Source organism: Cryptomeria japonica, chromosome 4, assembly GCF_030272615.1.
Source record: "Cryptomeria japonica chromosome 4, Sugi_1.0, whole genome shotgun sequence".
In the NCBI taxonomy this organism is placed as follows: domain Eukaryota; kingdom Viridiplantae; phylum Streptophyta; class Pinopsida; order Cupressales; family Cupressaceae; genus Cryptomeria; species Cryptomeria japonica.
The window spans coordinates 221415793-221442817 of record NC_081408.1 but is presented as its reverse complement, the minus strand read 5'-3'; the positions used below and the strand labels follow the sequence as shown (position 1 = coordinate 221442817).

Genomic DNA, 27025 nt, shown 5'->3' with positions numbered 1-27025 from the left:
AAATTGCCAATACTTATGCACAAATGGATCAATTATGAAGAAAAAAAAACTAAGAAGTGAGCTGCTATTAATACATATAAAATTTATTAATAAGATTTTAGTTATCATTTTTTGATTTCTTTAAAGTTACTAACTGAAAGTTTGATACACAAATACACTATTATTGGAATATGGTCTTCCCCTAATTTGGAAGAAAAATATTTAAATGCACACCCTGTCAACTACTCCGAGGGTGTTCAATAAAAGAAAAAAAAAAAAAAAAAACTACTCCAAGGGTAAAAAACGAGTATAGTTTTTGTTTAAATTGCTTTGCCCTTCATTAAAAATGTCCTACCAAAGCAGAACGGAAATAACACAAAAACGGTGAAACCTGCGGTCGTGAAAAAGGGGAAAAGGCCACGGCGAGCAAAATTTTGATCGTCAAGGATGCCTCTCAAACATTAGTGACCATCGATTTTTATCAGTCAGCCAATTGCTTCATATAGGGAATATCTTCGAGGTAAAAATTAAGTTTTTTTGACTGAATAATATTTTTAAATTGATAATCTTTTAACAGATATTTTCCTCACTTCTTTTTATATCGAATAAAGCATTTTGTTTTACTTCTTTTGTTCTACGTTTTAGCCCAAATTCTCCATAATATCTGAGAAAATTGATGCTTACTGTCGCGTAGTTTGAAAATAGGGTGCAATTCAATCCAGTTACAATACAACTCAAACTAGAAATAAAAAGGAGTGCAAGGCCAAGCAAAAGAGAAGAGAGGTGGCCATGATTTACACAGCCATAGACACATTCTATGTTACGGAGGAGCAAATTGCAAAGTCTCCGTCGAGGAAGGATGGAATCGATCTCGAGACGGAGACAACACTGCGTGTGTATGGCTGCGATTTGATTCAAGAGAGTGGCATTCTCCTCAGGCTGCCGCAGGCGGTTATGGCCACCGCGCAGGTTCTCTTTCATCGATTCTATTTCAAAAAATCATTTGCGCGATTTAACGTTAAGGTATGTTTGATTAACCCGATTGATTGTCTTCATTCTTTTTGTTTAAGAAAACAATTTTTTTGGGGCATGTTTGCAATTGAGTTTTTAGTTAGGGTTAGGGTTGAATGTTGTAATTTGTGGGGTTTTGTAGAGAGTTGCGGCTAGTTGTGTATGGCTGGCTGCAAAGCTCGAAGAAAGCCCACGGAGGATTCAGCAGATTCTCAATGTCTTTCATCGAATTGAATGCCGGCGAGAAGACCTGCCGCTTGAACCACTCGAACCTCACTCCAAGGTCAGCTTGCTTTCTTCTTTAACTTAATTTTTACATTTTTAAATCTTGAATAAATGAATTGGCTGTTGTTTTGTAGAGTAAATATGATAAAAAATAACATCTTAGATTTGGAGTTGCTTTTGTAGATTAAACGAGTACATACTCAAACCCTTGCTGGCCACTTGGTGTGAGATGACCAAGCCTTTTTTATTTATTTTTCGGTTAGTTTCAAAGGCTGAGTGGTATCCATTCTGTTTAAGTTGCAGGGACACATTACTGGCCCTATTAGGTCTTTACATTTCAGCAATACTTAATTCTTAGTTTATTTATTTTTAACTATTTGACTTCACCAATAGACCAAAGGCCTCTTTAACGCCCATACAAGTTTTAATTGTAAAATAAAGAGATTTCATATTACACATCATTTTTAGAACTTGTTTTGCCTTTTGGAGTTCTGAGCTGGACCATGGATTGCAACTGATTGTTATATATGGAAGAGGTGCTAGTGCCTACATCATTTCTATCCACATGCTAAGCCCGCTAGGTCAGGTAGAGATTACAGTATCATTCCATTTACATGATGTTGTAAACAGGTTTAGAATGGGAAAAGCTTTGCAGAAACTCGGGTAGGTAAAAAGCAATGCAATATTTTTAAGAATAGAGAAGAAACTCATTTTTTTTTCATGTCAAATGCAGTACATACAAATAAAATATAAGAATACTACATAGAAAATGCCAATCGTAAAAGATATCTGAAGAGCTTTAAAAAGCAACATAATTTTTCTTTTACCTAAGATAGTGTATTTACTATTTTTGAAACAAAGGGCTGGTTCTAAATAGCAGGCCTTGCTGCCATGGCGTAGAGTTTAGCATTTTTGGGTCAGACTTAGCTTTTTAACTTAAACCCTATTCAAAATAAAACCTAGAACAAAAATTGAAAATGCTGTCTGCTTGATCCTAATTTATTCCATTACCAACTTTTACATTACAACATTGATCAAACAGTAAGTGTTAAATTTGAATGAACACTACACTTTTACCATGCCCCTCCAACCATTTCAAATGTCAAATTTCTCGTCTCACAAGTTACAAGAAAGGATTCCCAATGCAGACTTTACGTTAGACATCATTTGATCGTATGTCTTTTTTCTGATTTTTGACTTGTGTATGAGCAGTTCCTTATTAATATAAAAAGTTTGCCATATTCTATATTAAATATTTATTACTTTCACACAAAATGTATACATGCAACGTTGGCATATCGATTGTGAATTTACCCAAGCAGGGGTTGACTATTATCACCCAGCTTAGAATGTTCTTTGATACTGCATGAAGTGATAAATGGCCATATAATGTATTTTAATATTAGAAGTGGAATTAGACTCGTAGTCATCATCTTTCCTTAAGTATAACTTAATCTCAAGTACTATTCATATTAAGGCAGGCTTGGTCACAAGTATAAGAATGGAAAGATAATCAAATACAAGAGAACTTCTTAACTATTTGGTGTTTACATAGAAATCATGTCCTCAATTTAGCATGTCACCTTAGGTCATGTTAGCACGCAACGATTAAATGGGCTTTTTTGGTTTACTATGAGTACCTTACATGGTATAATTAGCCCAAAGAAATTCACGCCCTTCAAATTCTTGAACTAGAAATTCTAGTCTATCTGATAACCTCAATTACTATGGGAAATGATGTTGTTGAGTACCTACAAAGATCTCTTTTGAGTAGCAAATTGTGCCTCCACCTATGGAGCAGCGATTGCATCCACCCCCATTAAAACCTCACATGTTTTTGGGTATGCATCCTCATACAAGTCTTGGGAGAGTTTGTGGATGTGGATAAAGAGTGGTGATACTCGTCAAATATATCAAACAAAGGGTCAACCTTTTTCCAACAATTTTGATAGCATTATATTGCTTGAAGCTTTTATTTAATATTGAAGACATTACCTATATTGATGCTGAATGTCTAAGCTAGTTTCTATAGTTTTATTTTAACCAGCTACAACAGATATGAGGCACTCATTTTAGAAATATGTCTTAGTGTTGACGATTCACTACTTACTTTTTAACCATCAGTATAATTAACAATGTCTATTCGTGAAATTAACCAAGCAACACAAAGACCTGATCACTAGGACTGATGAAAAATGTCTATTCATTCATCTTTGTTGGTATAAATAAGTTATCTTACCTAACTAGTTTATTAGTGAGTCCTATTCACATGTTAAGTTTACTTAGGTCCTAGGGAATCTTTCTAGAAGCCTTAGTTGTCAATTGGATCTTATCTTATCTTTTGGCATTTAATTCTTCAGTCCTAGATCTTTTAATAGAGTTAGTTGTCTCATTGCATAGGATTAAGACACATGTCAAAAAATTCTCGTCTAATCCTACTTATCAACCTTGCCTTTATAAGCAAGGCATCATATGTACATTTTGTGATGTAGTATCCAATTCAATCTAATCAATTGTGCACATAATCAAGCATTACTTTGTTCATTTTGCTCTCTTGTGGAAGGCATATTTTTGGTTTTGTAGGTGACCCTAGAAGTTTGAACCCATTAATGACTCTAGCAACCTCTAACTCTTTCTTGGTCTTTGCATAGAAGATGACATAGAATACAAGCTACTTTGGACGTTGAACATGCTTTAGAGGAGAGGATTGACTTTTCTTTGCGTCGCCTTTCTTACTTCTATTCTCTAAATGCCTACAATCCCTCTCGTGCAATCTAGCCTAATGCCTTTATCTCACCTAAATGCCATGAAATCTCCCCCTTCTTTTTTTCTCGACATTCCATCTCCCACGTGATTGATGAAATTTCCATCTCCTTTAAGCTTTGACGGGGATTCCTTCACCTTTTCAAAGGCTCACATTACGACACAAGCAACAATATCTTTCACATTTTTGCAATTATTTTACTATAAAATCATGTGGAGATAATTCCATTGATATACCTGTTGTGACCATTTCAGACATCGTCCCATCACAAATGGGGACCCCCTTTTTGCTTTCAGTTTAGGTTTTAGATTAGATTGCTTAGTGCATTCCTTTTGAATAAATCAATGTGAGGCGAAGATTATGCTTGCAATTTTGAGAATCAATGATTCATCCCTTGGATTGCTTAATTGAAATGAGGAGATAATTTGGCTAAGGCTAGAGATTTCAGGGATCCTTGAGCTAAGGACATTTCGTCCTTGAGCTAACGATATCTGCACTTTAAGCATTTCAAGCCTCCTTGAGCTAAGGATATCCGCACTTTTTGCATTTCATGCCTTCTTGAGCTTAAGGACATTTCATCCTTGAGCTAAGGATATCTGCACTTTTTGCATTTCATGCCTTCCTGAGCTAAGGACATTTCGTCCTTGAGCTAAGGATATCCACATTGTAGAACTTGAGCTAAGGATATCCACATTGTAGAATTTCAAGACATCCTTGAGCTATAAGGATATTGGCGACATAGTGTTTTGCATCCCCCTTGGGCAGTGGCAAAGTGCGATGTAGAAATTTGAGACCTCCCTAAGCAAGGACAAAGTGCGTCCAAGGCATTGCCTTCCACAATGCAATCCAAATGTGATTTGAGCAATGCAAGAGATGTGTATGAAGTGCCCCTTTTAAATTGGACCCCTTCCACGATGCAAGTTAAATGTTTTTTTTTTTAAATTTTGAAATAAATGATCCAAGTTGGCCTCATGAGTTTTGATTGCAAAGCATTTAATGTTGGTTGCAAGTTGGCTTAGGAAAGAGTGCGGCCCCTCCTCAAGTATCTATAAAACATGTTTGATCATTTCATTTGATCAAACAATAGATCGATATTGCAAATATGCTTTGAGGACTGCGATTTTAGCTCATCAATTTGAGCCTTCACCATTGTTTGAGGGCGAATTCTTATACAGCGATTTGTATCCAAGCCAGGGCAAAGTCGGTTAGAGGACAATTCTGATCCAGAGATACGACGACTTTACCTTGACTAAGTGCGATTCTGATTCCAATTGCGGCAGAGTCATTGTTGCAAACTTCAGTGAATTCACTTTTGAATGAATGCGATTTTGGCTTAATTGAGACGAAGGCATTCATGGCAATGAACCTGATCATTACCTACAGCAAATGAATTTCTTGAAACAGCGAATTGGAGAGGACTACTGAATCTACGCCACATTTTGACAAAATCCAGTGATTAGTCAAAGAGCATATTAGTTTAAAGGAAGACGATTCTGTCAAAGGAGCAATCAGATTAACATAATCAGTCTGTTTTGAAACATTCGCAGGTCTGAAATAAGGCTCATATCATCATTTTTATACAAAATCAGACCTCATTGCATGATTGATCCAGCTTCTTATTCATTGGCTTCATGATGCTTTTGTTTGGGATGCCTAATTTAAGGCATTTCTGATCATCTTAGAGTATTTGCAAGGCACAGATTATTAGCTCAAATGGTCATATTCAATCAAGAATCAGATTTGTAAGCTGGGGTTTTGATTTAGTCACCTAGGGTTTAGGGCGATAGTGAAAGATTTTGATGAATTATCATGCTAAGACAAAACTTCTTAGCCTAGGTTATTAATTTTTACTTACAAGCATTGATATCATGTCATAAGACTAACTTGGACAAATCTCACAGGTAGAACATGGCAGGATCACGATTGACCCTCATCAAGGAGGACTCGAGAGGCGATGCAATGGAGTCTAAGATTACATCATTTTGGGGCAATGTGGGAGATATTAACCTTGGCCAGATTAACATGAAGAAGTTTCAAGGACCATTATACACCACCAAGCCTTCTGGATACTCCGAGATGACCATTATACACCACCAAGCCTTCTAGATACTCCGAGATGACCATTATACACCACCAAGCCTTCCGGATACTTCGAGATGATGATCGAGAGCGGCATTGTAAAAGCAGCAGGCTTTCCTCCAGCAGTTTAGTGTAATTAGCTGATTGTGGAATGTGCCAAACACTGCAATGCAAGCAAGAAGATGATAGTGGTACCTGACGGTTGAGAGCTCGCCTACCTTTCCGAGGATGCAATTATCGAAGCCTTAAATATACTTGAATTGAGCAACATGATAAATAAGAGCAAAGAAGTAGCACAAGTGGTCTACAATGATGATCTTGATAAATGCCTAGCATAATTAACAAATATTGGTTATTGAAGAGCAAACCTAGCTTATCCAAGATGCCCGCAAAGCTCCATAAGATTGACTTCAAGGAGGAATTCAGGGATTTGATCACACGACTTAGCCGAGTTATGGGAACCCCTAATACTTTCCAATTCAAGAGTTGGATGTTCTACTTCATGGAGACCATACTAAAGGAAAAGACCAACTGGGCAAGGATCATTAGCAACAATATTAATATACAACTCAAGAGACTTATGCGAATAGGACCTTCTACATGAGTTCATACGTCATATATTCACTAGCCAAGGCCCATGAATATGTAGGATTAACCTATAGAGGTTCAGTTGGTACAAGAATTGGAGAATTGACAACATGTGAATCATACACACAACTGCATTACCATTGCAAGACACATTACAAAAGAGTGAATGATGCTTTCAGTATGCACCTCACAAGAACATTGCAAGGTGGCATTCATCAAAGATTATCGCCACAAGCGAAAGAGCTAGTAGAGAAGTTCGGTGCTTGGTTCATTTAGTTTCCTAAATTCACCTACATAAGAGTACATGGATGCTCTTGCGCACCTTACATGCTACCGAGATACCCTACTGACAAACTAATATTACTTGAATTGGTAAGGTAGTTAACGACATACAACAAAGTACAAAAGAACAAACATAGAACAAGGATTCCATCCCCCATCTCAATTGGGTGATCATTGGAGGTATGCCCATCCTTGAAAGTAGTCGAGAAGGTAGATGAAGAATTGAAGTCTTTCCTTCTAATTCCATATTCTTCTAGAGACAACTTTAATCCCTACGACAACATCCAAAAATCCAATGGAAGGAAACATAAGCATAAGTTGCAATTAGAAGATCATTTCATGAATGCAAAGGATGATTTAGGCATAAGGAAGAGAATGTGCTCAAGACTATCAATTGATATTATTAAAGTAAGATTTTCAATATTCTTGATCAAGCACACGACAGTGGAAGGCGTCTCCTACCAGTATATGAGCGAGAGAAGAACAATGAAGTGAAAGTCAATTGGATTGAGGTAGAGAGTATTGACCTGAAGGACTTGATGAAATCGGTCCTATCCAACACAAGGCGATGGGTATGTTGGGAGATCAAGGTGTTCAGGTAACATTCAAATTAATGGGAGAGGTAGAATCTTCTAATGATGAAACGAAGAGCGAAAGCTAGAGCGGAAGTGTTGATTGTAATTAGGGAATGGCGGATTCCAATTGCCTTGGGCAACATTGGAATCCGCCCAAAGGGCTGGCCCCTTTCTTCAACGTGTAGGGTAGGGCCCTATACCTCACGGCAACTTAAACCTCAGACCACACTCAATGTGTTCATAAATAGGGCCAACCCTATTCACAAGGCAAATTGCTAAAAGGGAAAATAATAATTAAAGATAATTATAAAGAAAAGCCGACCTATCTAAGGCTTCGCTCCACATATAAATAAATGTCAAACCTCACATTGTTATTCACTCATCATCTCTTTATGCGAAATACACATCTACTAACTACGAAGGTTAAAGAAGCTAATACATCCATACTTTGGTACCCTACAGCAGAGCATCTCTATGTTTAGCGAAGCATATTCAGAAATCAGTGAATCATCATTAGGAGTCAACGAACTTTAGTGGATACACAACGAATTCCTTTGAAAGCACAACAAACCCTCTTGAAGGTCTGCGATCTAGCTTAAAGGGGCAGCGAACATCAACCAAGTGGCAGCAACCATCATCCATGTGACAGCAAGCTAATCTTGAAGGCAGCTACCTCAATCTGTCATCCTTCTTGTGACAACAACTTCTGCATCTTCAAGTACTTGAGATAAGTGTTGTAATGATTATATGACTATAATCCATAATCAGATCTGAGGATCTTTTCTGGTTGGGTTTTTCTTCCTAGGAGGTTTTCCCTGGGTAACTGTGTCTTGTTCTCATTTTGTTCACTTCTAAGTTGTCACCAATCTCTAATTCTTTTAGCTAATCAAACTAGTTAGAAACTAAATGTTAAATTCTGAGTTTATATCAATCTGAAAGTGTTAAAATCAACATGGTATCAGAGCTATGGGCTAGATCAACTTTCAGATTTCAGAATTTAGTACTCCTTTATTTCTAGATTGTTGTCTCATTCATAGGTCAGGTCAATGGGGCTGAAAGTTGAAGATAGGCTTGATGGAAATCTCAATTTTGCTGCATGGAAGGTTCGAATCATGTTGGCTCTAGAGGAAGAAGATCTTCTTCACTTCATAGAAGCGAAAGAGCTAACTGAACCTACAGATGCAGCTGAACTAAAACAATTCAAAAGGGATGCTATCAAGGCCAGAAAGCTTCTCATTGATTCAGTTAAAGACCACCTAGTCACCTCCATTGCCTCTTTCACTACCACAAGCGAAATGTTAAGTCATCTCCAAGGTACCTATGAAATTAACAATCTCAGTAGGGCAATTACTTTAAGACAACAACTACTTAATATCAAAATGTCAAAAGAAGATTCTGTTATTTCCTATTTTATGAGAATTTTAGAACTAAAGAATCAGCTAGGTATAATTGGACATAACATGGAAGACAAGGACCTTGTTATGATTGCCCTAAATGGTTTACCACACTCATGAGAGTCTTTTATTCAAACCATAAGCGGTAGAACTGAGTTACCTACCCTTGATCGTCTTGAGAATGATTGCATTCAAGAAGAATCATGTCTTATCACAAGAGGGCAAACCAAAAGTCCTCATGTAGATGACCAACACATGCTTGTAGCCCAATGCAAGAAAGGTGGAATTTGGAAGAAGCATTATCCAAAGAGAAATAGAGAATTCAGACCAACTAGCTCTTAGCACTCTTGGAAGAAACCAAGAGACACCTCTCGTGTTCGATGTTTCAGATGTGACAAATTTGGTCACTATGTTAAAGAATGTCAGAATGATCCTACTCAAATAGAAGCCAACCTAAATGAAGTCTTAGAACAAAATGATGACTTCTTATTCATCTCTGCCCTACCAAGCAGCATACCCACAGATAATAATACATGGCAGATTGACAGTGGTGCTTCCAGACACATCACAGGCTACCGTGATCATCTTTCAAACATAGTAGAAAAGAATACTAGTCTTCACGTGGTAATTGGTGACGATGCTTGATATTCGATAAGAGGTTCTGGCACTACTTTAAATCTAGATTCTGGTATTTCACTTCACCTCAGTGACATATTATTTGTCCTGGAATTAAAATAAACTTAATTTCCATTTTTGCTCTAGAAGATAAAGGTTATCAAATTGCATTTTCTGAGGGAAAAGTACTTGCTTGGCCTAAGAAATCTAGTTTTAAATCTGCTCGTGTAATTGGTAATAGATATGATAGTTTATATAAGCTCTCCACTAACCTTGTTCAAGCCCTCATTAATGAGGCTCCTGAATCCTGTGAGCTATGGCATAAAAGACTTGGACGCTTACATTATCAAACACTTCCCTCTCTTGAAAAGTTAGTCAAAGGTATGCCTAAACTCAGTCAAATTCATGATAATGCTTGCAAAGGTTGTGCTATAGGTAAAAATGTTAAAAGCCCCTTTCATAAAAGTGAAAATAGAGCTAAGGATAAACTAGAACTTGTTCACTCTGATTTATGTGGTCCTATGTCTATAGCATCTCCTAGTGGATTTCTTTACTACGTAATCTTCATAGATGACTTCTCTAGGAAAACCTGGATATACTTCCTGAAATCTAAAGAATCTGATGAAGTCTTAAGTAAATTTAAAGAGTTTAAGGCATTGACGGAAAACTCCTCTGGTAAAAGAATTAAATGTTGACAATGGAGGTGAGTATACCTCTGGTAGTTTTTATGATTTTTGTATTGAGTCAGGAATTAAGAGGGAGTTCTTTGTTCCATACAATCCTCAGCAAAACAAAGTTGTTGAAAGAAAGAATAGAACTATTGTTGAGGCTGCAAAGGCTATGATTCATGATCAAGATTTGCAAACCTTTCTATGGGCTGAGGCTTCTAGAACAACCGTATATATTCAGAATAGATGTCCTCACCGTGCTCTAAAGAACATGACTCCTGAAGACGCCTTCACAAGATCCAAACCAGACATCAGTTACCTTAGAATTTTTGGAAGTCCTATTTATGTTCATGTGCCTAAGGAAAAGAGAACCAAGTTGGAGCCCTCCGGAAAGAAAGGCATGCTAGTCGGATACAGTGAATCCTCCAAGGCCTTCAGGATCTATATTCCTAGTCAAAGATATGTTGAGGTAAGTAGGGATGTTACTTTTGAAGAAGATATTGCTTTTAAGAAATCAAAAGGTTCTTCTGTTATTGATGAAGCTAATGACAATTAAGATATGAATGTTGATACTAACCCTGAGATTCAGAGGGAGCCTGTTGGACCTCCACCTCAAGAAGAACATAATGATCCTCTAGAGCCTATGAATCCCACTGACATACCTAGTGACATTGTTGTTACCAAAAAGAGGCCACTTTGGGTAAGAAACACCATTCAAGAAGCTGAAAGATTTGCTGCTCCCAGTGGGACCTTCCGAGAAACCAAGAGACCTCAAGTATTCTCCAACTATGTTGCATTGATGTGCAATTTCATTGAATCTGAACCTTGCAATGTTGAAGAAGTGTTGAACCATCATGCCTGGAAGCTTGCTATGGATGAAGAGTATCAATCAATCATCAAGAATGATGTTTGGGACATTGTGCCCAGACCCAAAGGTAAATCTATTGTTTCCTCTAAATGGTTATTTAAAATTAAACTTAATGCTGATGGTAGTATTGAAAAATATAAGGCTAGATTTGTAGCTCGTGGTTTTTCTCAAAAGGAAGGCATAGATTATGAAGAAACATTTGCTCCTGTTGCTAGATATACCTCTATTAGTAATTGCTATTGCTGCTGCTAAAGGTTGGAAGTTACATCAAATGGATGTTAAGACTGCCTTCCTTAATGGTGTCATTGAGGAAGAAGTCTATATTGAACAACCTGAGGGTTATGAGATTCAGGATAGAGTAACCCATGTGTGCAGATTGAAGAAAGCCCTGTATGGTCTCAAACAGGCTCCTCGTGCTTGGTATGAAAGAATTGATAAATACTTGTTAAGTTTAGGTTTTTGTAAAAATGATGTCGACTCTAACATCTACTTTAAGTTATCCAATGATGAAATGCTAATTTTAGTCCTATATGTGGATGATTTATTTCTTACTGGTAAAGATGAACTTATCATTAGATGTAAGAAAGAACTAGTTTCAGAATTTGAAATGGACTTTGGTTTAATGCATTATTTCCTAGGTCTAGAAGTATGGCAAAGGTCTAACGAATTTTTTCGAAGTCAAGGAAAGTATACTATTGATATTTTGAAAAGATTTAGAATGATGGATTGTAAACCTATGACTACTCCTATGGAATCTAACTTAAAGAAGTTAAGTGTTTTTGCAGCTAACTCTGATTTTGCAGATCCATCGGAGTACAGGCAGTTGATTGGATCACTGATGTATCTAGTTAACACTAGACCAGACATATGCTTTGCAGTGAATGCTCTCAGCCAGTTCATGAGCATGCCCAAACATGTTCATCTTGTTGCAGCCAAACACATCCTAAGATACTTGCGAGGCACAATTGGTTATGGGCTGAAGTATCCACTTAACACTTCAATAACCCTGGAAGGTTATTCAGATGCAGATTGGGTTGGAAGCGTCAAAGACAGGAAAAGCACTTCCAGCATTTGTTTCAGCTTAGGATTCGTAGTGATCTCTTGGGCTTGCAGAAAACAATCCTCTGTGGCACTAAGTACTGCTGAAGCTAAGTATATTGCAGCAAGCGTAGCTTCTAGAGAAGCAGTATGGCTTCGTAAGCTTCTTGCTGAGCTGTTTGGTCAGCCTTGGGATCCTATAGTTATTCATTGTGATAATCAGAGTTGTATCAAAATGTCTATCAATCAAGTGTTTCATGACAGGTCAAAACATGTGGAAACTCATTATCACTTCATTCGAGATATGGTGCAAAGAGGCGCCATTCAGCTGAAGTATGTCAGCACTGATGAGCAGGTTGCAGATATTCTCACCAAGCCTCTGTCCAAAGTGAAGTTTGTGTACTTCAGGGACAGACTCGGTATCTTGGAAAATGAAACCCTGATTGAGAGGGAGTCTCAACCTCAGTAATACATTGTGTTGTATCAAACCACCCTCTGTGGGCAATTTAAGGTGGTATTGTAATCTTCTTAGGGAGAAGAGTAATTGTTAACCATCCTCTGCGGGCAATGTAAGATGGTATTGTAATCTTCTTAGGGAGAAGAGTAATTGTTAACCATCCTTTGCAGGCAATGTAAGATGGTAGAAAAGATCCTCTCCACCCTCTGCGGGCAATGTAAGGTGGATCCAGTCTATGCTTGTGTGCGAGCTGGAAGATTATATTATGTAGTTCCATTGTATGCATGTGTGCAAGATGGAAGACTACAATATTCTGATTATGTACTCCATTCTTTGCTTGTGTGCAAGATGGAAGATTATAGTTATGTTTCTCCTCCCTAATTAAGAGGGAGTGTTGATTGTAATTAGGGAATGGCGGATTCCAATTGCCTTGGGCAACATTGGAATCCACCCAAAGGGCTGGCCCCTTTCTCCAATGTGTAGGGCAAGGCCCTATAACTCACGGCAACTTAAACCTCACGCCACACTCAACGTGTTCATAAAGAGGGCCAACCCTATTCACAAGGCAAATTGCTAAAAGGGAAAATAATAATTAAAGATAATTATAAAGAAAAGCTGACCTATCTAAGGCTTCGCTCCACATATAAATAAATGTCAAACCTCACATTGTTATTCACTCATCATCTCTCTATGCGAAATACACATCTACTAACTGTGAAGGTTAAAGAAGCTAATACATCCATACTTTGGTACCCTACAGCAGAGCATCTCTATGTTTAGCGAAGCATATTTTGAAATCAGTGAATCATCATTAGGAGTCAACGAACTTTAGTGGATACACAGCGAATTCCTTTGAAAGCACAACAAACCCTCTTGAAGGTTTGCGATCTAGCTTAAAGGGGCAGCGAACATCAACCAAGTGGCAGCAACCATCATCCATGTGACATCAAGCTAATCTTGAAGGCAACTACCTCAATCTGTCATCCTTCTTGTGACAGCAACATCTGCATCTTCAAGTACTTGAGATAAGTGTTGTAATGATTATATGACTATAATCCATAATCAGATTTGAGGATCTTTTCTGGCTGGGTTTTTCCTCCTAGGAGGTTTTCCTAGGGTAATTGTGTCTTGTTCTCATTTTGTTCATTTCTAAGTTGTCACTAATCTCTAATTCTTTCAGCTAATCAAATCTCTAATTCTTTCAGCTAATCAAACTAGTTAGAAATTAAATGTTAAATTCTGAGTTTATATCAATCTGAAAGTGTTAAAATCAACAGGAAGTGCCACCCAATCAGCTCACTCCAAGGCATCCAAGCGGAAGGAAGTCAATAGAGAACCTCCAAAGAAGAAACATAAGTCAAGTTCAGGACACCGCCCTTCTATTAGTACTTCATCCATGTGCAAAGTAGAAATAAATCAAGCAGTTAGATCAAGTGTCGATCATGGCATGAATGAATCTATAGAATCTACAATTCACAGTAGCAGGACAGATAAGGGAAAACAATCAGTAGGCCAAGACAAGATAGTCTCACTTGAGCCAACCCATGATAAGGCAAGCAGTGATGCATGTGTCAAAATTGAAGGTGAAGATCAATAAGTCACATCTCTAACCCGAGAGGATCAACAATTGAATGAAGTACAAGTTGGAGAGGAGAGATTAGCTATTCTTGCATGGCTTAGAGAGAGGTTAACGAAAGAAGTGATAGTGGAGGAAAATGATCCCGTTGACCTAGACAACTACCTAGATAAACATCAAGAAACTGAAAAGAAGAAAGCAACCATTATGTCAAAGATGACAAGAGCCGGTGAAGGATCCTAGATAATTCAAATTGCCACTCCAAGAGTAGACAAACCCGAATATGAGATTACAACAAAAGAATATGACTATCAATCTTGGTCCTCCCACCACAGATCAGGCATTGGAAGATATGAAAAATACAGTGAAGACAATTCTTGACATGCTTAGGCTGGACGTAGAGAAGAATAAGAAGTTAGAGAAAGAGAACAGTGTATTGAGAAGTCATCTCCAGCAGCTCAAGCTATCGTTGAGGCAACATGGTCCCTCGGCTACACCTCCACCATTGCCTCCTCTAGATGCAGTTAATGATTTTGAAAAGATAAAAGCTTCGACACGGTTGATGGATGCATGGATTAACAAAACTTATAAAAGGGCAAAGGCATTCATAAGAGAGTTAGTGAAGATATTTGATAGAGCCATGGCAATCCTTGAAAGAACTCAAGCGCTCATGATAGTATATGACACTTTTGTCTACACTAATACTTCGCCATACCTATATTGCAAGTGATGAAGAACACATCAAGGCAAACTTTAATAAGCGAAGGGATATTGAAAGATGCTCAATTACCTGACTTCCAAAAATGGTGTAATTTGCTTTGCATGAGGAGACTCATATTCAAAGATATCAGTGGTGGATCACCCAAGTTGATTAGGCCATTAATTTGGTACATGACAAGATCTTGGAAGTGGTTGAGATCATTCTTAAGAAGAGAAAGAATGACGGGATTGATATTGTTGCCAAAGAGCTAGCTGAGATTTTAAGGACCATCTTCTTAGCAACGGATGGAGCACCTTCTTGTTGTGACCTTTTTCACACATCGCCCCATTGCAAATGGGGACCCTCTCTTTTCCTGCTTTCTAGGGTTTTGTTAGTGTCCCGTGGCCTTCTGCTTCAGTTTTGCCAAGCCTAGCTCAATTTTGAGCAGTTCGAGTCCTGAAATATGAAAGTTAGTTTTTGCAAACCAGTAATACCAGAGTCCGGATACCGTCAGAGTACCTAGAAAGGCCAAAGGACAAAGATCGCAATTGATTTGGACGAATTTGAACAACTTTCTATTTTTAGAAAGTTTGCTTTTTCCTATTTTTTAGGAAGTTTCGTTTTTGGCATTTTTAGCCCAATCCTCAGTATGGCTATTTTTAGAAAGTTTTCCCTATTTTTTAGGGATGTTTGCTTTTTTGCTTTTTCGGAGGTGGCTTGGAGTTTTGCATTGATACCACTGACCTGCTTCGACCGTGATCTAATATTTCCAAGTTTTGACCTAAAAAGCTAGTTTCCTACATTTTAGGGGTCATGATGCTTCATATAGTTTGCCTGAGTATGGATTTCAAGTTCTAAGTTAATCTGGTTAAATTTGGTTAAATTGTGAAATTTTGAAATTTTCCAAAATTTTTCTATGTCTGGCTAATGGATGATGTTGAGTGTTATGGCAGGTGACAGAAACTCCGCCCAAGATGCTAGCAATGTGTTGAGGTCACTTGAAAGTCCGCCCTAAGAGACCTTCCAAAAGTCCGCCCTTGGTGATAGCTTCAAACTCCGCCCTCAAGGAGACCTTCCAAAAGTCCGCCATGCCTTGAGAAGTGTCCAAATTCCGCCTTGGGAGTGGTTTCAAAACTCCGCCCTATCATGGAGAGTGCCTAAAGTCCGCCATGTAGAGGTACTCAAAAGTCCGCCCAACCATGATCAAGGAAGGGGCATCAAAGTCCACCCAAGGAAGACACCTTCAAAAGTCTGCCATGTGTTAAGGTCACTCCAAAGTCCACCCTAGGAGATGCATCAAAAGTCCGCCTTAAGGAGGTCTTCTAAAACTCTGCCATGTCTTGAGAGAGCTCCAAAGTCCGCCCAAACTTGATAGTGAAGATGGTGAAGTCATAAAAGTCCGCCATGCATGGTGAGAAGGAGAAAGGCCGCCCATGAAGAGAGCCTCCAAAAGTCCGCCCAAGCATGAAGTTGAACACTTAAAACTCCGCCCTACTCTTGGAAGTCAAACAAAGTCAACAAGAAGCTAAGTGATGTCATCAAATCTTCCTAAAATTCGAACTTCTAATCAATTTAGAAAATTGAAAAAAGAGATTTTCAAAGATCAACGAGCTGGGAAATCAAAATGGAAACTCGAAATTGAAATTAGAAAGAAGATATTTGCAGATCAAGATTATTTTCAGACTGAGTTCCAAATTAGAAACTTTTTGGAAGATGCTAATTTATAATCCTAGTTCGTATTTATGGACTAAATACAATTTAGAAACTTGCACAAGTAGAAGATTTTCGAACTAAAAGAGATGACAACACAACTCAAAATTGGATGAGAAACTTTCCCAAGATTTAAGTTGAATTTAGAAACACGAGTTGGATAGTTTTTACGTGTTTCTAATTATGAAATCAACTTCATTACAAATGCATCCTTTGTTCCTTCATTCTTACACCAAGAAGTTCAGACTTCTTTAGCAAGCTAAGGAAAACATTAAGAAGTATATTTGCAGATTGGAGTTTATTTGGAGAAAATCTTGATATTGCTTGCAGTTGGGTGAGCTTCTTGTCAAAGAATTCGCAGATTTTGGGGTGGAATCAGCTGGTATAAGGCAGAGTTGTTAATTTTTCTGGGTTTTCTGAGAAACTTCTAGCCTTATTCCAATTCATTCGAAGGTGAAGTTGAATTTAAAATGCAGATTTGTTGCATTTTCTGAGTTTTCCAGAGTCATTGAAAGTGATTTTAGTGGATCTATTCGAATTTTTAGTGAAGGAAAATCATTTTATTGGCCAAGTAAAAGGAGAGTTTTGAAGTTATAATACTTGGTGTCGGATTGCAATCATAATTATCCTTAGGATTGAAGAGTTTACATGTGAAAATCCATTTTTTTTGGCTAAGTATGAAAATAAAATAAAGTCTCCAAACACTTAGCCATTTGCAGCCTCTATTTCCTTCAATTCGCGAACCAATTTCTAACTTAAGCTTCATTTTTACTTGCAGATTTTAAGCACGATGAAATTTCAAGTGGACAAAGATGCTCCTCCCGAGTCAAGGATGACTTCGAAATGGAAGAACGTTAGCGACACTAACCTCAGGCACATCAATCTGAGGGAGTTCAAGAAACGGATGTTTGGTTTGGACAACCTCGTGCCTACCATGACAGAGTAAAAGATGATGAAGAGTGGCATCGTGCATGCTGCTGGTTTTCTCCCTACCATGCAATGCATCGAGTTAGTAGCTGAATGTGCTAGGCATTACAACCCTGCCAGTAGGGATATTGTCGCGCCAGATGGGAGAGTATTGGCAAACATTAGCAATGAGGCCATCAGGGAAGCCTTCAGAATTCTAGAGTATCATAATGCTGTGTACATGACCAAGGATGAAGCTGATCGCATGTATTAGGACCACTTGGAGGAGTATGATGCCATCGTCAATCATTCCTAGCTGGACAAGCCAAGGAAAGGTGCCTCCAAACTACAAAGGAAGAGCTTGGTGAGAGCATACTTCAAGGAAGATATTGGAGATATGATCGTCCTGCTGAACAGGATAATGGGGAATCCTCAAGGTGCTCCATTCAAACCCTGGATGTATTATTTTATAAATGAAATAATGAACGGAGTGAAGATGATAGACTAGGCTCGAATGATAAGTGACAACTTGGATAGCCAGCTGAAGAATCTGGAAGCAAATAGGACCTTCTTCATGAGCTCATACTTGTTCTATTCCTTGGCTAGAACCTACAAATACAGAGGCCTCACCTGCAGAGGGGAAGTGGGAAACAAAGAAAATCAGTTTCCAGTTTATGACTGTTATCCCCAGCTTCACATGGAAGAAAAGTTCCATTTCAAGGACACATTTCTCATGCACATCACCCGGACGTTGCAAGGTGGACTACATCAGAGACTCTCTCAAGAGTCTATGGACTTCATCGGTAGATTCGGATATTGGTATATCCAATACCCGAAGTTCACTTACATTAGAATTCAAGGGTTTACTGGATCTCCCTATAAGCTTCTAGCTTACCCTACCAACTGAGTTGTGCTACTTGAGTTTGTGAGGCAATTGGAGGGATATATGGCAATTCAAAGAGATAAGCAGAAGAAGGAAGGAACCTCCTCTCTCACGATTGGGAATGGACTGGAAATGTGTCCGTCATCACAAGCCGCTGCCACTGCTGAGAAGGAGCTGGCTTGGTACCCCTTTTATCAGTACAAGGCAAGGAAGAATTTTGATCCATTCCACAAAATAAAAAGGATAAAAGGGATGACATTTGAGCACAGAGCTGATTTAGAAGATTATTGGGCTAACGCAACCGATAGTTTCGAGATCAGAAAGAGATTTTGGTCGAGGATTCTCTTGAGCATGGTAAGAGCAACAAAGGTGTTTAGAGTTGCTGACCAAGTAGAAGACAACCTTGAGCTTCAGCACCCAGGTTTTGAAAAGATGAAGAATGAACCACTAGCCTTGATATAGATTGGTCAGAGGGAGAAAAATCAGATTTGGCAGACCTCATGAGGTCGGTGGTCGAATATTCTAACTGGTGGACCTCTGAAAGGACGAAACCATTGAAGTCTAAAGGTGTGGCCCTGACCTATGACTTGATGGGAGTAAATGACTCTCTGTCCTCCAACCCTTGCATCTCTGCAGGCAATGCTCGGAATCCAGAGAGTGTTGGGTCCCGGAAGAGGAAGGAGTTAGTTGGAAGCTCTGGAAAGGCCATAGGAAAGAAGGTTGTAGGGGAGAGACGAGAGTCCAGCGAATGTCATTCCATCCTGAGTGCTGCATCTGCCGATCATAATGCAGTTGAGGAGTAGGAGATGGACATATATATGGCAAATAATGAAGTGAGAGTGCTTCTCCTTCAATTGAGGAAATAATGAAAACAGTTGTCCAAACTCCGGACAAAGAGCAAATTTTAAATGCAGCTACAAAAGTTGAAACGCCTGCATCTCCAGTAGTCTTCTTGGATGGTATAGCTACTAGACCAGGAGGGACATATGATGGGTTTGATCAGAATACCATAGAGCAGTCGACCATTCCTGATTGGCTGAGGGAAAGGATAAGGGCTAAGGTCCCTAAGGAAGCCCATTCTGAAGAGAACACAACAACATTTCTGGAGAAGGTGAATGAGCAAGTCATAGCCAAGCCACCCAAGCCAGCCAAAAGGTTCTCTTTGATTCAGAGGGATAGTGCAGGATTCAGGACAATTCAGCTAGCTGTGCCAAAGGAAGGAATAACTCAGGACAATATTGCCCTAGAGGATTATAAGATCACCACTATAGAGTTGGGTAAGACTACCTAGGACCAAGAAGTCCAGTACTTTGACGACTCTTGTAACGCCCTCAGGGCAAGTTTAGCTTAGGAGAGAGAGAAGAGAAAGAAGGTTGAGGAAGAAAACCAGCAATGGAGGAAGTATGTTCTCCATCTTACCAGGCCACTCAACCATGAGATACCGGTCACCCCTCCATAGCCTCTTCATCAAGAGTCAATGAAGGATTATGAGGATATGAAGGGCACATTCACACAGACCAAGGAGTGGATTTCAGATGCTTCAGCATGTGCTGATATACTTGTGGAAAATTTAGTATTAGCACATGAGTCGGCTTCTTCGTTGGTCAGTCGTATCCAGGACCTAGTTGCAAATTGGGAAGATGTGGAGGAAATTCAAGATGAAATACTTCCACATCTGAAGGTTATCCGAGGCTTGTCGAAGAGAAGTTTGGTGGATGCAGGTATCATACAGGCTGGGGATAGGTATGACTTTAACACCTGGTATTATGCTTTGGTCACCCGGATTGAAGTTTTGAAGAAATCCGAGACTAAGTGCTTTGAGATAGAGGAGAGTGTCAGGGAAATTTTGAGCAAGGTGTTTCATATAGCATGAGAGAATCTGGAAGAAAGAGAGTATAAGGGAGAAGCATTTGCAGGCAGAGAACCTGAGAGCTAGGGTTCACGAGCTTCTTCAAAGACTTGGGGATGATTGACAAGGGTGATCTTTCAAGGATTGCAAATTTTCTCTTCATTTTCTTGCCCAAGCAGCTGAGTGGGAAGGCATCCTCGCCACATGTACCGATGATGTGGACATCATCGACTTCCAGATTAGCAGCTTGCCAAGTGTCACTATGGAGGAGGTCAGGCTTATCGTGTCCAGGTACATCGAATCTGCAAAAGGGGAAACTGGATGCTCACCTCAGTAAGAATAGCAGCTGTGCCACATGCTCATTCTTTCAAACTAATAGAGTTTTGGGAAACCCTAATTAGGGTTTGTAGCTTTCAATCTGGGCCCTTTATCATTGTTTGATCTTTGCCGTTCATTTATTTTTGAAAACTATATAAGGCTACCTCCTCTCATTTGGAGAGTGTGAGGTTTTTGACATTGTTGCGTGAAGGTCATTTTCGAATAATATATTGCATGTGCGCTTTCTCTTAAGGCTTTGTAATCTCTATTATTTGAATGGTTAGCATGGTTTCAATTTCTTGAACACTTAGTTAAAATTAATCTAGATTTGCTTTCATGTTATTAGCATTGAATGAAGGATTTGATAAGTGTTAATTGACGGTGTATCTTTGCTCATACTTTTGGTGAATGGATGATTTCCATCTCACTGTGCAAAGTTCGTCTGAGCCTATCCTTTGTGCATTCCAATATTTCAATCATAAGCACAACCCATTGAAGATTGCACCCACTTTGTGTAGTTGTCCTCAGTGTGACGAAGTAAAGTGTGGTTTCCCGAGAGCACCCAATTGATACCGTCTCTGGAGTTCGTAGGATTAGATCAGCTTTCTCAAATCCTATCTCTTTTCTCCTTTTTTTGAAAGTCTAAATCCCAAAAAATCTAAAAATAAAAAAGAGAGCCCAAAATTGCTAAATCTGTCTAAGTCCAACAGTTCAAAGACATTTGTTAACGTAAGTCCCCCTTGAGATTTTCAGCATACACTACCCAATAAGCTATTTCACTAAAGTCGCTTGTTTGCACATATAGACCTTGGAATCAGTAGTGATTTTTTAGGAGAGGATAGAATACCTTTGGGTATCCTATTCTAATGTTTGGTAGATGATAAAACAGACACCAACAAGACAGTTAGATGATATTCATTCATTCACCATACTTGCCAGCAAGACAAGGGATTTTGGGCCAAATTGGTAGACAAACTTTGTGTCGAGCTTCGATGAAGTCAGTTACTTGGAAGAACAATTGAAGAACTTGCCTGTTGTTCCAATAACCGAGATTGAGTCTCTAACGTCTAGATTCGTTGAATTTGCATAAAAGGAAAAGGATAAGGGCAAAAAGATTCTAGAAGATAATTTGTTATGATCCTATGTGGCATCAATTTTTCCCATTGGAGGATTTTTCGTCGTGTTTTGTGCCAAATGGTTGTCACATTCCCATTGGCTGATATTTAATGTTTTGCAATAATAAGATATTTTGATTGTAACAAACCCTAATTAGGGTTTAGGGGGCAAAATATGGGCCCTCAATTCAGGTTTAATCTTGGTCATTCATTGTAATTGAGAGCTTTATATAAGCTCAACTCATTTCATTTGTATTTCATTAGAGATTAGAATCAGAGTTTAGAAGCTAAAGAAGATTGATCTGAAGAGCTTTGAAGACTTGTTGCTTGATGTTTCAGAAATTAATAAAATCATTGAAGTGTTGGTGACTTAATGAGTTTTGCAGCATTTGCTTGTTTCTTCATTCCTTTTATGAGAGATATTGACAACAAAAAAAAATTAGAACATAATTTGCTTTGAAGTATTTTAGATGAGTGAGAATGTGCATGATTGAAAGTGAAACTTGTTGTTCATACTACTATTACTCTATCGATGGTGAAGTATCTTGCATAGTCAACTGAACTCAATTCAGCCAAAGCTTAACTTCAATTACTATTCCATCGTGGATATGCTTCATTAAAGGTGTCTATGTTTGTGATAGTGATTTGAAAATCACCAAGCTTAGAATATTGCACTAGCGTTGTGGAGATGTTCATAAGATAAAGCAAAGCTTAGTTGAGCTCACTTCAGATTGTCAATTATCTTGCATTTTTTTAGAATAGCTTCCCTAAACCTTACTCCATTTTTTTTTATCAAAGATCAGTAGTAGTAGAAGAGAGTGACATTGCATCATCATTCTAAGAAAGTCATTCCATTGAGCTTGAAACAACAACTATGTAAGTCCCCTCGCAGGTACAACAAATCACATCATACCATAGCAGCGGAGTAGTGATAGGCTTGCACAAAATAGGATTGAAGGGAGCAGTTCTTATGGAGAAAGGACTTCAGTTGGCCGTGTGAAAGTTTCATTTAACACTAGATTGTTCAGGCCTAAATTTTTGGAAAAGGAAGGAATAGCTAGCAGAGAAGATGAACAACCTGATCAGGTTAATGAAGATAGGCTTCATGACAAATACAATGCCTTAAGCATTCCCATTTGCAATGATATGACCTTTACAGAGTTTCATAAGATGAAAACAAGATGTGGGGATATGAGAAGAAGGTATGAAGAAAGAAAATATATTCAACACCATTTGGGGAATATTACTATTCCCACTTTTGATGGGACTGGTAGTTCATCAGCAAGGGCTTGGTTGCAGAAATTGGACACCTACTTGTCATTAAACCCAATGTTTGAAGAGGAGGCTATAAAATTTGCTACTCTACACCTTCAGGGGACAGCCCAGGAATGGTGGTATCATGGTATGATAACCCAAGGGCATGATGCCATAACTACCATGGAGGATTTCAGCCAAAGATTGATTGAGAGGTTTGATAGGAAGGATCTAGAGAATCATTTTAGAGAGTTAGCACAATTGAAGCAAGAGGGAAAGGTAGAAGACTTCATAGCAGAGTTTCAGAGGCTAGCAGTAATGATTTCTGATGTGTCAGAGAAAAGGCTTAGCCTTCTTTATAGAAGGCCTAGGTGAACCCCTTAAAGGTTTAGTAAGGGCATTTAATCCAAGCACATTACAAGAAACCATCACGAGGGCTTTGAGTTTTGAAGATTCCGTGACTAAAGACAGATGGAGTTCCAAACATGTATCTTCTATGTTATCAAAGATATCTTTTCAGAAGAGCAGGCTGCCGTCTATAAGCTAAATCAAGTGATGTCTAAAAATGAGCAGCGAAGAAAACAATTATGCTCATGCAAAGAATCATGGTAATCGGGTCATAGGGGTTTGGGCAAAGGACAAATTCATTATATTAAGGTCATTTCCATTGAAGACACAGACGAGGTCTAAATTTGCTTGAGGGCAATCAACATCTGGCAGGGGCTGGCTGTAATGACCCCGGTTAGAATGTGTCGGCTTCCTCCTTTGTCAGTGTGTTTTTTATTAATAAACAAATAAAGTTTCGAATAAATCTAAATTATAAAAATGTAATAAAACAACAGAATGTGTCCTTGATGACCCCGGTTAGAATGTGTCAGCTTCCTCCTTTGCCAGTGCATTTTTTATTAATAAACAAATAAAGTTAATAAAACAATCCTGGGGTCATGTTGCCGACTCAATTATTTAATAATATTTTCCTATATAATAAAAGTTGGCCCAGGAAACAAATTACTAATACTTACATTTATTATAATTTTGATTTATTGATATACGAAACCTTATTTGGTTATTAATAAAAAACACACTGGCAAAGGAGGAAGCCAACACATTCTAACCGGGGTCATCAGGGACAACATTAAAACAACATGAGCTTCTCTGGCATGTCATTTAGGCAATCATGGACAGATTTGAGCCCACAATCATCCTGTTGTGTTCCTAATCAGTTATATTCATGCCTATTCATACAGAATCTGTAGAGGGTCGTTTATTCCATCAAATTTCAAATAGAATCTGTATATTCTCCATCCAATCTTGCGTTACTTCTCTAATTTGACATTGAAAGACAATTAGCTACACATCAGATGAGTTCCTCTCAGAATCTTGATCTTTTCTGGCAATCTTTAGCATCAAAGTACTGAAATTAATACATGGAAAAGAATCAATTTGAAGCTTCTTGTTTTTTTAATCCAGACAATTGTACAGATTGTGGAACATACAGGGTACATATGGAGAAAATCAACTGCAGTGATGAACTTGAATTTTAACTCACGGTAGTTAGTTTCTACACTTTTGAGGACTTGATATGTTGATCTTTCTCTATCATCATCTGAATTGATTCCATTCTTTTTATACCTGTGAGCGGGCACATCGCACAATTTGTTTTTAACCTTTTTGGACATGTTAGACCTGTTCAAGTGATTGGAGTTTAGCGTGACCTAGGATGATTATACACGAGCACAATCCTTGATCAAGGACATTGAATTTTTGAGGAAATCTTTTCCTACCAATATGATTCTTTCTATGTTGTGTCATTTGTCTACTGGATGGCTACTGCATTTATAACTGCAAGACGTAAACAACTGATAGATGAAGTGTGTACACACTCGGAAAGGACTTTGTAATTTAGAAACTGTACCGTTGTGCTGTATACTGTGTTCCCTGAAAATGACATTATGTTTAATTTCGGTTTTCCATTATGTTTAACAGTTTTTTCTGATATACTATAATGTGAATATGTTATAATGGACCATACTATTTTGATCTCAAAGGCAAAATTTTGAAGAGGCCCTCATATGATTCTGTTGCTGTTTCTAATTTTGACCGATATGATTCACCCAGTTAATCAGCAACATGGATCTATCTTAACATTATTTTTTTGAGTGATTACTACCAGAGTGGGTAGCTCCCTTTAATATCTTACTTATTTTTATTGATTGCAGAAATATACTGAATTAAAGATGGACTTGAACAGAACAGAAAGACACTTGTTAAAGGAGATGGGATTTATTTGCCATGTTGAACATCCTCATAAATTCATTTTGAACTATCTGGCTACAGTTGAGGCTCCTCCAGAGCTGATGCAAGAAGCTTGGAATTTGGCAAATGATAGGTACATGAACCATCTTACATTTATTGTGGGTTTTAGACTTGTATTAATTGAAGCTTATAATTTGAGGTTAAGAGAGATAGACTAGGTTTAAATGATTTGGTTACACAACTAAAGTATTCTTTTATTTCTTGAACAGCTTGCGGACAACATTGTGTGTTCGTTTCAAGAGTGAGGTTGTAGCCTGTGGAGTTGTTTATGCAGCAGCTCGTCGATTCCAGGTTCCCCTTCCAGAGAACCCTCCATGGTGGAAAGTTTTTGATGCTGAGAAGCATGAGATTGATGAAGTTTGTAGGGTTCTTGCCAACTTATACAGGCAGCCAAAGGCTCGGTACATTGAAATATGCAAAGATTCAGATTCCTTTGTATTGACAAACAAGACATGGGATCCACCACCAGATGCTAAGGTGAGTTTGATCTCTCTTCCAAATCCTCTTAGATATGTTTTTACACTGGACTTTGTATGATTATTTGGAGGCTGCAGTCTTTAATGTCATGTAGATTCATTTCAGGAAACATTGCTAAAAAGCTCATCAAATGGAGTAAAGGTATCGAGTCAACCTGGCCCATCCAATGCAGAATCTTCGGGCGGAAGGGATGCAATTGTAAAAGCAGCTTTAGACAAATTGAAAGAATCAAAGAAAAGTGATGATGAGACTTGTAATGTATCTGCTAATGGAGAGTTGAGAGACGACTCTGCTGCAGCAAAATCAAAACTTGTTAGTGACAGAATGGATGGTTCAGGAGACCGAAGTAAAGACAGAGATAAAGAAAGATCAAGACCCCGTGATCATGAAAGGCACAGGGAGGACAGAGACCGTGAACGAGATAGAGGTAGAGAGTGGGAGAGGGATAGAAAACGGGACAAAGAATTAGATAGGGAAAGAGAAAAGGGAAAAGACAGATCACATCTGAGCAAGGATAGGAACAAAGATACTGGTGAGCTATATTTTTCTCTCGATGTGTGGCATTTTTATGTAGGTTTGAAACAATATTTGTATTTGGTGGCTTTGAAAAATTCATGTGTTTGTTATGCACTTCCTTGAACATGATCTGAAGAATATCTTGTATATTCATCTTCCAATGTACTGTTGTGGTATCTTTTTCGCCATCTCACAGATGTTGCTTTTTTCAGGTCATTCAGAAAAGTCAAGACACCATTCATCTTCTCGCGGTATGTCTAGGTTCTTGTTTTATGTGAGATAACTGTAAGTCTGTAAGATTGTTTCATGTTATTTTAATTTTAACCATGTAATGGTATCATGACTAGCTTCAAGTTTATTTAGCAATTAACAGGTTTTAACTTTAACTTGCAGATCGTGATTACCAAGGTTCTTCCTACAGCAATTCTCGAGAAAAGGAGAAACGTAGACATCATCCTTATGGTTGATATTTTGGCTTGCTCTTTTCTTTTAATTGATTCGTCTTTGTTTACAATCTATAATCTACAGTAGCTGCATACCCATATGTTCTTTGTTTATGAATATCTGGGAATACATTTTATCTGTAGAAGACAGTTTGTATGTAAATTTCAAGTATAGATCAATGAAATTATTTTTAGCATTTTAGTATATTGATGCTTAGAGCATAAATGCGAATTGTCAAGAAGGATGTGATTTCCTGCTGTAATTTTTAAGATTGTACTATATGATTGAAGAATTATATTACTCAAGTAGCTCGAAGAAGAGATGGGGTGGGAATAATTAATTGGTTCTCCTATCCGATAATAAAGACTTGCTATTGCTATTTGTTTTCCATATTATTTTCACTCATCACAAGCAACAT

General features: G+C 38.2%; 1 protein-coding gene across 3 annotated transcripts; it reads left to right on the top strand.

Moving 5' to 3' along the window:
- The first annotated feature begins 332 nt into the window (after nucleotides 1-332).
- Nucleotides 333-26811, top strand: LOC131069759 (cyclin-L1-1). Of its 3 annotated transcripts, XM_058005303.2 has the most exons (8): nucleotides 333-499; nucleotides 674-1002; nucleotides 1133-1273; nucleotides 25074-25243; nucleotides 25380-25647; nucleotides 25753-26179; nucleotides 26376-26414; nucleotides 26557-26811. In XM_058005303.2, the coding sequence occupies exons 2-8, from the start codon at nucleotides 769-771 to the stop codon at nucleotides 26628-26630; spliced, it is 1353 nt and encodes a 450-aa protein (XP_057861286.1). In that variant the 5' UTR covers nucleotides 333-499; nucleotides 674-768; the 3' UTR covers nucleotides 26631-26811. The 3 variants fall into 3 exon arrangements, with proteins under 3 accessions (XP_057861286.1, XP_057861287.1, XP_059075722.1); XM_058005304.2 differs by lacking the exon at nucleotides 333-499 and having other exon boundaries at nucleotides 596-1002; nucleotides 26376-26448; XM_059219739.1 differs by lacking the exon at nucleotides 333-499 and having other exon boundaries at nucleotides 597-1002.
- The last annotated feature ends 214 nt before the right edge of the window (nucleotides 26812-27025 follow it).

Bases quoted from the DNA above. Each gene is read 5' to 3' on its own strand.
- LOC131069759 (XM_058005303.2), top strand. From the start codon at position 769: ATGATTTACACAGCCATAGACACATTCTATGTTACGGAGGAGCAAATT. The intron at 1,003-1,132 runs GTATGTTTGATT...GGGGTTTTGTAG, and splicing joins TTGCGCGATTTAACGTTAAG to AGAGTTGCGGCTAGTTGTGT. The intron at 26,180-26,375 runs GTGAGCTATATT...TGCTTTTTTCAG, and splicing joins GGATAGGAACAAAGATACTG to GTCATTCAGAAAAGTCAAGA.